General features: G+C 43.7%; 1 protein-coding gene across 3 annotated transcripts in view; it reads right to left on the reverse strand.

Moving 5' to 3' along the window:
- Positions 1–15,124, reverse strand: part of LOC116816478 (DNA polymerase kappa) — a 123,553-nt gene that overhangs the window by 97,009 nt on the left and 11,420 nt on the right. For all 3 annotated transcript variants that reach the window (XM_032765736.2, XM_032765734.2, XM_032765733.2), the window contains exon 2: positions 93–268. In XM_032765736.2, coding sequence (XP_032621627.1) covers positions 93–230 — 138 coding nt within the window. In that variant the 5' untranslated portion in view covers positions 231–268. The remainder of the gene's footprint in view (positions 1–92; positions 269–15,124) is intronic.

Genomic DNA, 15,124 nt, shown 5'->3' on the forward strand with positions numbered 1-15,124 from the left:
AACAAAGGAGGCTGCCCCCATTTACGCATGCAAAATTAAGAAATAAAAAAGTAAAAACCAAAGCACTAGTGAAAAGGGTTACACAAACGAACCTTGGTGGCCTCCATTATGATTTTATTGATTTTCTCTTTATCCAGTCCTTGCATTCCAGCCTTGTTATCATTGAGGCCCATTCTAAGCAGAAATCCATCATCATCAGAAGTGTTAACAATTGTCTTTGTGCTGTCCATAGCCCAACGCTGTGAGTGCTTTTTCAAACTTTAATAACCTAAAAGAGAATATAAGTTACATACTTCTTTCAAAACTCCAGCTGATGAATAATACAATTCCATAATCATTTTCAATTTTATTAGACACACCAAATACTGAGGTTTAACATGGAATTCTTCAAAGTAGCTCAACTACACACAGTCACCAAACAAAGAAAAAACCTCAATTGTATTAGTGTCTGGAGTAGACCTGCATGGAAAATGATGTATCATCCTGTGAAAATGTTCAAGATTCAGTAATTTTTCTCATTCTACTTTCAGGCAAAAGAAAATCAGAGAAAGACAGGAACATGAGCCTGGGTCTTCGACACCCCAGGTGAGTGCTCTAACCACTGGGCTATTAGCTATTCTGGGTGATTCCTCTTTCTCTTGTTTTGACCAAAAATTCCATCCTGGATTTGAGAAACCTTCACCACGAAAGTTTTGTCTAAACTGATACATTCCCACAAAAAATTTTGGTTCCAACAAACTGGCATTTTCCAACCAAAAAACGTGTTTCTTTGAAAAATTTCCAACTAGCTTTATATCTGTTCACTTGGTAACTTGGGCTCAAGCAAATGATAAGCATTTTAATATGGCCAAATGTCAAATTACACATCAAGGAACAAAGAACATAGGCCATTCTTGCAGAATGCAGGACTCAATTCTGGGAAGCTGTGATTCTGAAAAAGACTTGGAGGTCCACAGTGGACAAACATGAGTTTCCTGAACAATACTGTAGCCAAAAGGACCAATGCAACTCTTGAATGCATAAACAGGGGAATTTCAAGTAGAAGTAGAGAGGTTATTTTACCTCTGTATTTGGCCAGGGTGTGACCGCCACTAGAATACTGAGTACAGTTATAGTATCGAGAGTTCAAAAAGGATGTCGATAAAATGGAGAGGAAGTTCAGAGAAGAGCCATGATAAATGATGAAAGGATTGGAAAACACCTTACAGTGACAGATTAAAGGAGCTCAGTCTAGCTTAACAAAGAGAAGGTTAAGGGGAGACTTGATCACAGTGTTTAAGAACCTATAAGGGAATGGGTTCTTCAATCTAGCAGACAAAGGTATAACAAGATGGAATGGCTGGAAGTTGAAGCAAGTCAAATTCAGACTAGAAATAAGGTGAACAATTCTTGACAGTGGGGGTAATTAACTATTGGAACAACTTCCCAAGGTTTGTGGCGGACTATTCATCAGTAGCAATTTTTAAACCAAATTTGGTTATTTCTCTAAAAGATATGTTGTCACTCAAACAGGAATTAATTGAGGGAAGCCCCATAGGGTTGCCAACTTTCTAACTGCACAAAACCAAATGCCCTTGCCCCATCCTCTTCCTGGAGGCCCCGTCCCTGCTCACTCCATCCCCCCTCCCTCCACTGCTTACTCTCCCCTACCCTCACTCACTTTCATGGAGTTGGGACAGAGGGTTGGTGTGCAGGAAGGGGTGAGGGCTCCGACTGGGGATGCTGGCTCTGGGGTGGGACCAGAAAAGAGGGGTTCAGGGCATGGGAAGGTCTCCAGGCTGGGACAGGAGGTCAGGGTGCGACAAGGGGTGAGGGCTCCGACTGAGAGTGTGGGCCTTGGGGTGGGGTAGAGGGTTGCGGTACTGAAGGGGGCTGAGGGCTGAGGTAGGGTGTGGGAGGAGGTTTGGGATGCAGGCTCCATCCAAGTGGCGCTTTTCTCCGGCAGCTCCTAGGCAGAGGGCCAGAGGACTCTGCACGCTGCCCGCACCTTCAAGTGCCACCCGTGCAGCTCCCATTGGCCATGGTTTCTGGCCAATAGGAGCTGTGAAGCCACGCTCAGGGTGGGAGCAGCTGCCTCTGCGCTAGGACCCGGACATGCAAGCCACTTCTGGGAACCACATGGAGCTAGCCTTAGTCCAGCTGCGCCACCAGCCGGACTTTTAGCAGTTGAAATCCAGACGCCTGGCAACCCTAAAGCCCCATGGCCTGTTTGCTACAAGAGGTCTGACTAAACAATCATAATAGTCCTTTCCGAGAAGCAGGTTTTTGTTTACAAAAAAACAACATTACGCTACCAATTTGAAGTAAAGAACATTCCTATATTCAAAGCGTACTGCATTAGACTTACAGCTGTACAATGGCTTTTCTTGTGACAAGCTATCATTTCAGACTCATTGTAAAAATAAAATCAAACTGGCACTACTCATCACCATGTTAAATTTATTTTTAAATGTAAATTAATAGATTTTAAGGACAGAAGGGACAATTATGATCATCTAGCAGCCTGACTTCCTGCATGACACAGGTCACAGAACCTAAACTAATAATTTCTACATCAAACCATAACTTCTGTTTGAGTTAGACCATATATTTTAGAAAGACATCCAGTCTTGATATAAAGACTTGAAGTGATGGAGAATCTACCATATCCCTAGGAAAGTTGTTCTATTTGTTCATTAACCTCATTGTTAAAAAAAAATTATTTTTTTCTTATCTGAATTTGTACAGCTTCAGCATCTAGCCATTGGATCTCATTATGTTTATTTCTGCTAGTATTAAACAGCCAGCTACTATAATGTAGGTATTATCCATGTAGGTATTTGCAGATCATAAACAAATCACCCATAACTTTTACTTGGATACAGTAAGTTAATTGAGCCTCTTAAACCTCTCATTCTCCATGTTTTCCAACCCTCAAGTCATTCTTCAATTCAATGTAAATGAAATACTGCCCAAGCAACTGCCACATGATAAAATCTCCTTTTCAGTGAGTTAGCACAAGAAAGCAGAGTTCTCTGAATCACAGCTCAGCATGATCTCAATAAATAACAGAACATGTATTTATTATTGGAAGAGAGTATAAAGGCAGCTCCCTCCTACTGCTGATTCAAAAAACAATTTCATCTTCTCCCCCAGGGAAGGAGCACTCATCTCCTTTACTTCTTCAGTCAAGAGTCCTTTCCGTCTGATAGGAGCCACACCCTTGCAAGAGATGTCTCTGGATGTGCTGCACACCCAGACCCAGTTACCACAGTAACTCTATTGCACAACAATGGAACTAAAACTGTGCTGGAACTTTTCTAGCAAGATGCATATTTAAAAACTGTTGCTTCTCCAGCTGAGGAGTTAGGAAAGAAGAAGCAGGAACCCCTGCCAAAGATCTGGGGGCAGCCCACATTTGTGTTTAGGCATTTATGGTTGAATTTACCACCTGAAATGATCACATATGGTTCACAGAGCGGAAGGATTCCTCTGTATGTTAAATACTCAGAAGACTGACACAAAAGCATCACTGATTAAAAATTAATCAATCTTGTGGTTTTTAACTCATTCTTAGGATTCTTGAGCTCTTGGGAGTATAGTATTCTGTTCGCATTTAGAAGGTTATATTTCCAATTGTATTAGAAATGAAAGCTGAAAGTTTCTGCAAAATTTTATGAGTAACACTAATCAAGGTGCTTCTTTATTCATTGAGAGTAAATGGATTTATCAAATCTTTAAGCACATGCATTTGTTTCCCTTATTTTCTATAACCATGATAGTGTTCATTTTTGCTGATTTTTTTTCCCTTGGAACAGGAGACCAACTGCATTTCTGTAGTAGAGCAAGTTATATTTTTTAAATATAAAAGTTCTATCTGATTAAAAAAAAATCTTAAGTTTTAATTATATTCAGTGCATTCGGTTTATTTTTTGTGACATTTTTTCAGAAGAGCCAAGACCAGCTGAGTAACAATCTGTGTGTTTTTTGGCTCTAGCCTGTCAGAGCACAGAACAGGAGTTACTGAGACAAAGCAGACATCAGACAAACACCTTGGATGCTCTGAGGCCAGCTGGGAGTGGGGAGTACCAGGCAGACCTGAGACCAGCTCAGTAGTGCTGAATGACTCTGAAGCATATTTTCATACTCTCTCCACCCGTTGGTGCAATCAATCACACTGTTGGGAACCCCTGGCTTGCAACTGCAACAGAGTAGCTGGTCTTCCCAGCTCAAGCCAAAAACACTGTTCCTCACGTGTCAGTGATCACACTAAAGTCTGTGCAAGGTTAACTATCACTTCCACTTCAGTCAGTCCAACAGTAGTCACACTGATACTGGCAATGCCTGGTTGTGAAAATGTGTGGGAAAGAAAAGCAATTTAGAAGCTGCACAGACAATAGACATTATAAATACCAATGGATGTAATGACTTTTCTCCACAGGAGATGCCTCATCAGGCCTATATTTTAGATAATTTCTCTCTCTCCTTACCTCCTTCCTTTGCCTACTCCAGTCTTTGTGGCTTCTTCCATGCTCCGTTTCCTGCCATTGGTGAGTGTGGGGGGCGTCCTTTCCCCAACCTCCCCACACTCACCGGCGGCGGGAAGTGGAACAGCTCAGCCCCAGCCCGCTCCACTCTGCCACCTCCCAGCCACGGCATTCTGCCTCCCGCCACAGGTGAGTCTGGGGAGGTTGGGGAAAGGACATCCCCCGTACTCACATGCGGCGGGAAGCGGAGCACTGTGGCTGAGAGTTGGCAGAGTGAAGCAGGGTGGGGCTAGGCTATTCCGCTTCTGCTGCTGCTGGTGAGTGTGGGGGGATCCGTTCTCCCAAGCCCCCTCCACCAAGTGACATGGCTGGGGCCGGGGCGAAGGAAGCAGAGAGGGCTGTTCCCAGCACCCCGCTAATCCCCTAGGCCACTCTGGGTCTGTAGGACCCCCAAAAGTGCCCTCCCACAACTTCTGCCCCCAGACCCTGTTGGGGGGCAGCCCCTGACCACCCTTGAGGCCCTCTGTCCCTTATCGAACCCCTTGGCCCCAGCCTGGCCAGGCACCCTTAACATGCTGCTCAGAGCAGCGTGTCAGAGCTTTACTGCGTTGTATGTGAACCCGCGTTATATCGGGACACATTATATTGGGGTAGAAGTGTACTTAAATAATAAAGTACATAAATATCAATTAATAGCTTAATGAGTATTGAGAAAAAATCATTTATTGGAACATGAATTTAGTTCTCCACAGGATTTACAGACGCACAAAACAGAAAAGGTAAGTCATAGGTAAAATACCTTTCAGCAGTCTAGTGGGACAAACAGAAACTGAAGACCATTTTGTTTACAGAAAGGCATGTCCTTAGGAAAAAAAGACATCAGCTCAATGCACTCAAAGACAAAAAGACAAAGCACTCAAATGAACTGTGGAAACAATAATATACTAACAGGCACAGCACTGTCAAATCAAAGTAGTGGGAGATCTACCAGTGTAAACAGAGTGAAAAGAACAAATTTAAACATGTAAAGAAACACAGGAGGGAGAGAACATATGACATTGCAAAAACAAAGTTGAAGGAACAAAATGTTGCTGATATCAGTGCAGAAACTGATAAGGAGTAAAGGTTTAAATGGACCTATGAAAATTAACTATAAGAATCCTTGTCTGATCTTAAAACACAGTGAGATTAAAGTTTATGACAACTTGAAAAAGGGTGCAAAGATTTATGGTTTGAAGTAACATAGATGGCTACACAGAACAATGTATTTCAGGGGTGCTGCCGCTGCAAGAAACCTCTGTAAGATTGCACTGTTTCCCTTATAGCATTCGATGCAAGGGATGCTAAATATCTCTTCTTAGGCCTGGTCTACACTACGTGTTTATACCGATTTTAGCAGTGTTAAACTGATTTAATGCCGCACCCGTCCACACTACGAGGCCCTTTAAATCGATATAAAGGGCTCTTTAAATCGGTTTCTGTACTCCTCCTCAATGAGAGAAGTAGCGCTAAAATCGGTATTATCATATCGGATTAGGGTTAGTATGGCCGCAAATCGATGGCATTGGCCTCTGGGCTGTATCCCACAGTGCACCACTGACCGCTCTGGACAGCCATCTGAATTCGGATGCACTGACCAGGTAGACAGGAAAAGCCCCGCGAACTTTTGAATTTCATTTCCTGTTTGGCCAGCATGGAGCTCTGATCAGCACAGGTAGCAATGCAGTCTCCTGAGAATAGAAAAGAGCTCCAGCATGGACCACACAGGAGGTACTGGATCTGATCGCTATATGGGGAGAGGATTCTGTGCTAAGAGAACTCCGTTCCAAAAGACAAAATGAAAAGACATTTGAAAAAATTTCCAAGGCCATGATGAAGAAAGGCCACACCAGGGACTCAGTGCAGTGTAGAGTGAAAGTGAAGGAGCTCAGACAAGCCCTACCAGAAAACCAAAGAAGCAAACGGAAGGTCTGGGGCAGGAGCCGAAAACATGCCGCTTCTACGCTGAGCTGCATGCAATTTTAGGGGGCTGTGCCACCACTACCCCACCCTGTCCTTGGATTCCGTGGTGGGGGTTGTAATCTCAGCCATGCCTGAGGATTATGCGGATGGGGAAGGTGAGGAGGAGGAAAGAGGAGGACGAGCTTGCAGAGAGCACACAGCACTCCATCAGCCCCAACAGCCAGGATCTTTTTCTGACCCAGACGAAATTACCGTCCCAGCCCCTCCCAACCCACTAGCCCAGACAGTGAAGCCATGGAAGAGACCTCTGGTGAGTGTACCTTTGTAAATATAAAACATGGTTTAAAAGCAAGCTTTTTTTAATGATTGATTTGCCCTGAGGGCTTGGGGATGCATTCGCAGGCAGTAAAGTTACTGGAAAAGTTTGTTAACATGTCTGGGGATGGAGCAGAAATCCTCCAGGGACATCTCCATGAAGCGCTCCTGGAGGTACTCCAAAAGCCTTTGCAGAAGGTTTCTGGGCAAGGCAGCCTTGTTCCGTCCACCATGGTAGGACACTTTACCACGCCATGCATGTAGCAAGTAATCGGTATCATTGCATGACAAAGCATAGCTGCGTATGGTGGCCGGTGATTGCTGCATTCAAGAAACATCCGTTCTTTATCTCGCTCTGTTTATCCTCAGCAGAGTGATATCGTTCATGGTAACCTGGTTGAAATTCAGGAATTTAATTAAGGGGACAGAGATGGCCTTTTTCCTACAGGGGTGTTTGACTGTTGCTTACAAGAAATCCTTCTTTGCATGTAGCCAAGCAGGGGGAGGGAAGGAAGGATAGCGCTGAGCTTTCTCGCGTTTGGCTAGCAGGAATCTTCCAGCTACCAGCCACGCGGCGGTGGGGGGAAGGGGGGTGATTAGCAGTGATCTTCCATGATACCAACCATGCGGTGGGGGGGGGGGGTAAAGCGATCATCCTAGAGAATTGGAGGGGGGTGGGGTGGCTTCTGCAAATGGAAATGAAGGCTGCAGAAGCCGAAAGACAATGGCTTACCATGGCCGCATGCAAGCTGAATTCTGATGCCCGGACCTGCGTCTGTGAGATCTGTAACACCAGAGCCCAGGCACTCAAAATTAAGATGCAAAATGCGACCTGTAGTGAAATCACATGTGCTGTGTAAGGTGAATAGTGTTGTTCACTGTGAAAGAGTATAACCATTGTTCTGTAAAATGTATCTTTTTAAATACTTCTCTCCCTTTTTTCCCCTCCCTCATGCAGCTGCACATTTTTCAAGCCTCCCTACTCCATCCCGAAGGCTAGCTCAGATAAGGCGGAGGAAGAAGAGGACGTGAGATGAAATGTTCTCGGAAATCATGGAAGTAACTCGCAATGAAAAGAGCTCATCTGAATCAGTGGAAGGACGTGGTATCAAATTACAGGAAAGATGCCAGTGAACGTGAGGACAGGAGGGACGCTCGAGATGAGAGGTGTGTAGGCAGGAAGATCAGCGGTGGCGGGATGAAACGCTGGGGCTGCTGCGTGATCAAACTGACATCCTCCGACGTCTGGTGGAGCTTCAGGAAGAGCAGCGAGGTCACAGAGTGCCGCTGCAGCCCTGTGTAACCACCCTCAGTACTCACCATGTTCCATATCTTCCTCACCCAGACGTGTGAAGAACGCGTGGGGGAGAAGGCTTTTGCACCCGCCCACTCCACCCCATGTGGACAGCCCAACCAAAAGGCTGTCATTACATTGAAATGATTTTAGTGGCCTTTTCCTTTCCTCCTATCCTCCTCCCAAACCGCACCCGGGCTACCTTGTCAGTTCTCTCCCTCTTTTATATAATGACCTTTTAAATAAAGAATACATGATTTTTAAATGATAGTGACTTTATTTCCTTAAGCAAGCTGTAATCGAAGGGGAGGGTGGGTTGCTTACAGGGAATGAGTCAATCAAAGGGGGTGGGGTTCATCAAGGGGAAACAAACACAGCAGTCACACCGTACCCTGGCCCGTGATGAAACTCGGTTTCAAAGCTTCTCTGATGCGCACCGCTTCCTGGTGTGCTCTTCTAATCGCCCTGGTGTCTGCTGCACAGTTGCGTAATCAGCGGCCAGGTGATTTGCCTCAGCCTCCCACCCTGCCATAAAGGTCTCCCCCTTACTCTCACAGAGATTGTGGAGCACACAGCAAGCAGCAATAACAAGGGGACATTGGTTTGGCTGAGGTCTGAGCGAGTCAGTAATGTGCGCCAGCGCGCCTTTAAACGGCCAAATGCACATTCTACCACCATTCTGCACTTGCTCAGCCTGTAGTTGAAACAGCTCCTGACCACTGTCCAGGCTGCCTGTGTATGGCTTCATGAGCCATGGCATCAAGGGGTAGGCTGGGTCACCCAGGATAACTACAGGCATTTCAACATCCCCAACTGTTATTTTCTGGTCTGGGAAGTAAATTCCTTGCTGCAGCATTTTAAACAGAGCAGTGCTTCTGAAGACACGAGCATCATGAACCCTTCCTGGCCATCCCACATGGATGTTGGTGAAACGTCCCTTGTGATCCACCAGTGCTTGCAGCACCATTGAAAAGTACCCCTTGTGGTTTATGTACTGGGTGGCCTGGTGCGCCGGTGCCAAGATAGGGATATGGGTTCCATCTATCGCCCCCCCTACAGTTAGGGAATCCCATTGCAGCAAAGCCATCCACTATGGCCTGCACGTTTCCTAGAGTCACAACCTTTTGTAGCAGCAGCTTAGTGATTGCTTTGGCTACTTGCATCACAGCAGCCCCCACAGTAGATTTTCCCACTCCAAATTGATTCCCGACTGACCGGTAGCTGTCTGGCGTTGCAAGCTTCAGAGAAGGCTATTGCCACTCGCTTCTCCACTGTGAGGCTGCTCTCATCTTGGTATTATGGCGTTTCAGGGCAGGGGAAAGCAAGTCACAAGTTCCATGAAAGTGCTCTTACGCATGCGAAAGTTTCGCAGCCACTGCGAATCGTCCCACACCTGCACAACTATGTGGTCCCCCCAGTCTGTGCTTGTTTCCCGGGCCCAAAATTGGTGTTCAATGGGTAGAACCTGCCCCATTACCAGCAGTAGCTCCAAAGCGCAGGGGCCCATGGTTAGGGAGAATTCAGTGTCCATGTCCTCATCACTCTCGTCGCCGCACTGCCGTAGCTGCCTCCTCCTCGCCTGGCCTTTGCAGTTCATGGTTCACCATAGACTGCACGAGAATGCGCGAGGTGTTTACAACGTTCACGATCGCGGTGTTGATCTGAGCAGGGTCCATGCTTGCTGTGCTATGGCATCTGCACAGTTCACCCAGGAAAAAAGGCGCGAAACGGTTGTCTGCTGCTTTCACTTAGGGAGGGTGAGGCTGTACCAGAACCACCCGCGACAATGATTTTTGCCCATCAGGCACTGCGCTCTCAACCAGAATTCCAAGGGCGGGGGAGACTACGGGAACTATGGATAGCTACGGGATAAGCTACCCACAGTGCAACGCTCCAGAAATCAACGCTAGCCTCGGACCATGGACGCACACCGCCGAATTAATGTGCTTAGTGTGGCCGCGTGCAATCAACTTTATACTATATGTTTTTATAAAACCGGTTTATGTTAAATCGGAATTATCCCATAGTGTAGACGTATCCCCAGTGTCCTATTGTGTAGAGTGTGGGATCAGAGAAACCCATGAAGACAATCAGCCTGCAATTGGAGGCACCAACCTATTACTCCAATTATTTGGGAGTCGGGGTGACGTGATGTTCCAATTTTATAGGGACAGTCCTGGCATTTGGGGCTTTGTCTTATATAGGCATCTGTTAACGTGCCTGAGTGCTCTGCAAGGACGAGGCCCACACAACACACGGTGAGTTAATTTGGCTTTAATGAAGGTAACGTGACACACCTGCAACGGGGACTCCAAGCGTTGCTGTCACAGAGATGGGGAACAAAGTCTAAAGCAACAATACATCCCGCAGCAATTATAGCATCATGCTAATATCATGCAAAGCAGCTCATGCCTATGCAATTCGGGGCTTTCCATCAGCCATAGCCGCCTGTTGTAGCTTCCTACTCAGATTTGAACACTTAGCGTTCATAAACTGAGAAGCTAGCATGAACCCTCTTAAGCTTAATTACCAGCTTAAGATCTGATATCGCTGCCACCAGCCAAAAATTTCCAGGGCCTGACTCCCTCTCTGGTCTTCCAAAACCTTCTCTGGGGGACCCGCAAGACTAGAGGCCCTGAGTCTCACACCAAAGGGAAAACAAGCTCATCTCCCCTTGTCTCCTCTTTATCTCATCCCCAGCTCCCCCTCCCTGGGTTATCCTCGAACGCGATACTGTACTTAAACTCCTGGAATGCAAAACAGAGAGGGCAATTTACGCCCTCCTTCTTCCCCTGAGCTTTGCAGATTTCAAACCTAGTCAAGCTAACACAAAGAGATTTCCCCCTCCCTTCGTTCCTTAGCCTTAACCAGAGAAAAACTCAAACAGGTTTTAAAAAAAGAAAGCTTTATATAGGCCAAAAAGAACAAAAAAAAGACATAAAAAAATATTCTCTGTATCAGGTTGACAATACAGGGGTCAATTACTTTAAAAGAAAAATATGAATAAACAGCCTTATTCAAAAAGATATCCAATTTAAAACATTCCAGCAAACTACACACATGTAAATACAAAAAAAACAGTAACAGCCTATTGTTTTTCTACCTTTGTACTCAACAACTGTGAAACTGAAGATAGAGAGCGCTTGAAGGATAGAAAGATTCTCTCTCATAGCTGAAGAGAGCCAGACAAAAAAAACACAGACCCAAACATTCCGTCCCGTGAGCTTTGAAAAAAATCCGTTTTCCTGATTGGTCCTCTGGTGCCAGGTGTTTGGCCTCCCTTTGTTAACCCTTTACAGGTGAAAGAAACATTAACCCTTAGCTATCTATGACACCGCCCCCCTTGGCCTCTGGCGCAGGGGGCTTTCTGCACTTCCCCATACATACACGGGGGGGGGGGGAGCGGGGGCTTCCCGTGCTAACCGTTACAAGCAGAATACACTGGTATGCTGCGCAAGCCTCTAATAACCTGTCCTTCCGAGAAGCGATCAGCCCTAGCTAGGCCATAGCATAACAAGATCTTCCGTGGTCCCTTACATGCAATCTATTACTCCCCACCCTGTGTTCCTGATTTTTCACTACTTGCTATCTGGTCAGCTTAGTTTGTTTACATTTACAGGAAGATAATGCTGCCCCTCTTCTTATTTACAACGTCACCAGAAAGAAGGAGAACAGGCATTTGCTTGGCACTTCTGTGACGCTGGCATTGCAAGGTATTTACGTGCCAGATATGCTAAACAGAAGTCCTAAAAGAAGGCAACATTCTGATGCAGAAACGACAGGGGTAAAGCCCAAACTACCAAGACAACAAAACAAAGAAAAAAAACAACCTTCTGCTGCGCAGTCCAGTGGCATCTGACTCAGATAATGAAAATGAACATGCATCGGTCTGTATTGCTTTGGTTTGTTCTATCAAGCAGAAACCCATCATCAGCTATGGGCCCCATGTTCCCTGGAAGCATGATGGAACATATGAATCTTTAGTGCATCCTACCAAATAAATACCTTGTGATGTCGGCTACAATAGTGCATGCAAACATCTGTTCTCACTTTCAGGTGACATTGTAAACAAGAAGCGGGCAGCATTTTGTACCTAATTCTACATTTGTAAGTTCAATTTTCATGATAAAGCAACTGTACTACAGTACTTGTATTAGGTGAACTGAAAAATACTTTCTCTTGTTTGTTTACAGTGCAAATACCTGTAATAAAAAAATATAAAGTGAGCACTGTACACTTTTTGTATTCTGTATTGTAATTGAAATCAATATATTTGAAAATGTAGAAAACATTCAAAAATATTTAAATAAATGGTATTCTATTAATGTTTAGCAGTGCAATTAATCGTGATTATTTTTTGAATCGCTTGACAGCCCTACTAAAAAAATAAAGGGAAAGCAACATTTTTCTTCTGCATAGTAAAGTTTCAAAGTTATATTAAGTCACTGGTCAGTTGTAAATTTTTGAAAGAACAACCATAATGTTTTGTTCAGTTACGAATATTTCAGAGTTATCAACAAACCTCCATTTCCAAGGTGTTCGTAACTCTGAGATTCTACTGTTTTAACAGGAAAAAGAAAGCCTAAAATAATACTGCCAAAACTAGTAAGTTTGATGGAGACTGTGTCATGCTGCAGGGCTGTATTGAAGTTTGTTGGCAAGCTGCATTTCACTCATGGTGTAATGGACAATTATGAAGGAATATTAGGACTCGAAAGTCATCCAAGTAGGGAGAAAGCTTTGGAGAGAATCTATTTCCAAACTAGATGACTCAAAGCACACATCACATTTTGCATACGCCTCTGTCAAGAAAAGCAAATGTGTTGCATTTTAACCATCACAGTAATCGGACTTGAGACCAAAAGAAAAAATTTGGAGTGAGTTGAAAAAAACTACCCAAAAAATCCTACTGTTAATTCGTACACCCAAAAAACCCACCCCAAAAACTGCCCTGGAATTGCATTTTGTGAACAAGGACTCATCTATGTACCAAATAAACAAACAAAAACCTAAACAAAATACAAACATGTAATGGTGGAAATAGCAAATAGGATTTTTGCAGTCATTCTTTCTTGGAAAAAAGAAAAACCTGTTCAGTTTTAGAAGGACTAAAGTCAGGAGCCCCATTTCGTGATTTCTTCACAATTCCAATAACACTATGTCGGGGAAAAGACCACCACCTTGTTAATTTGATCAGACAGCCTGAGGCTCCTTTATTGATCTTACAGGAATACAAGTATGCATACAGGGAGAGCCAGCGAGTCCCCTTGCAAGGGGTAGGCTGCTCCGCCCCTTACAAATTTCACCAAGCTTATAAAGATTAAAACCGCAAAACATCATATTGATTACACAAGTTATTTGCCTTTTTTGGTAAGTTAATATTGCAAATCAGCAGGTTATTTCCAATGAGTCCAGTTTGGGGTATTTCCAGTTATTGTTAATTATACTGACTGTTCTATGACCCCTTGATTGCAATTACATATTGCAAAAGCCATTACCATACAGAATATTGCAAATCAGCAAGCTATTTTAACAGATATCATGCACTTGGGCAGTGTTGAGCTGGTTATCTTGTGACCCCTCCTTTTGATTTACCTTAAGCAAGCAAAAATACATATTTGATTATAGCTGAGTTGGCCTCTAAGGTATCCCTTGTCCCCCTCCCAGTTCCTTTTTTGTCAGTGTTTCATACCCCGTTTCTTCATACTTAGTTTCTCCACATCCTGCGCTCTCTAAGCTGATAAACAAGTATCTTTGAGCAGTTAGAATCTTAACTTTTATTTTGTATTGGTTAGGTAAAGCCTGAGGCCTACATACATGGGCCTGTAAAACAATTGCAAAGCTTGTTTAATGAGAACCACACCATAACGGGGGTGCATGTGTATTTTTTATCAACTATTAAATGACAACAAAAACATATAATTAAAACTTGACATTTGGCATCATTACTGCATGTCCATAAAGTAAGCTTCTGAGATCTTCACAAGTAAAAACAGATCTAACTATTCTTTCACCTCTGCTTTTACCTTTTGTAAAATATGTCTATTTTCAAATGAGAACAAGGCAAAAGTATGAGTTAACTTAACACACAAATGTTGTGAATGAAAAAAAACAACTGGATAATTGTACACATTCCCCTATTACTGCAGGATTTAATCCACAGACAGAGGGCATATCAATGTAAAACTGATATTACCTTTGATCCTAGTGAAAAAAGCCAACATGCAGCAATGAGTGCAACTCTTATTAATGTTAAAAAAGAATTCTACAGATACACCAAAGGGACAAGAGACACACCACAATTAACTAAGTCAGAAGGAAAAGGATTTAATTTCATTCAATTTTGACTGCAAGGGATCATTGTGCGTACAGAACAAAAGATACAAAAGGGATAGGGAACTCTGAAGTTAATAGTACAAATGAGATTTCAAAGAGAAACAGAATAAAAGATGGAAATTTACCCTGGTTTCCCATCAATGCAACACCTAATCAGGGACGGCTATTGATCAATACAAGATACCACTTACAATTGGGATCTAAGTGTTCTACAGTCATGCAGCCCAGGGATCAAGGGGCTAAAACCAGGAATTGAGCTCTCCTTTCCCTAGTGACAGAGTGTACTATATAGCTACCCAATTTTTTTTTTTTAAATAAAAACTGAACATTATAAATAGCCTACTGTGAAGTACTGTTAAAATCCAAAGGGCTCTATATGGCGGAAAAATCTCTTACATTTGTGTTTAACAGAATTGTTGATTCCTTAGCAGATTATAAACTTCTGGGATACATCTGGCAATAATCACATCTATAGAGCTATTGGCTGCAAATTAAGCTGCCAGAGGACCACTTAACTCAGGCTTACTATATCCTGCTGTGAAATGGAAGAAGGCTGGTTTTTTCCACTTCGCTTCACAACATCTGGCTCCATGGCCAATAATGTACATTTACAGAAAAAGCAGCAAAGAATCCTGTGGCACCTTATAGACTAACAGACGTATTGGAGCATGAGCTTTCGTGGGTGAATACCCACTTCATCGGATACATGTAGTGGAAATTTCCAGGGGCAGGTATATATATGCAAGCAAGA

The sequence above is a fragment of the Chelonoidis abingdonii genome, chromosome 6 (assembly GCF_003597395.2).
Source record: "Chelonoidis abingdonii isolate Lonesome George chromosome 6, CheloAbing_2.0, whole genome shotgun sequence".
NCBI classification, from domain to species: Eukaryota; Metazoa; Chordata; order Testudines; family Testudinidae; genus Chelonoidis; species Chelonoidis abingdonii.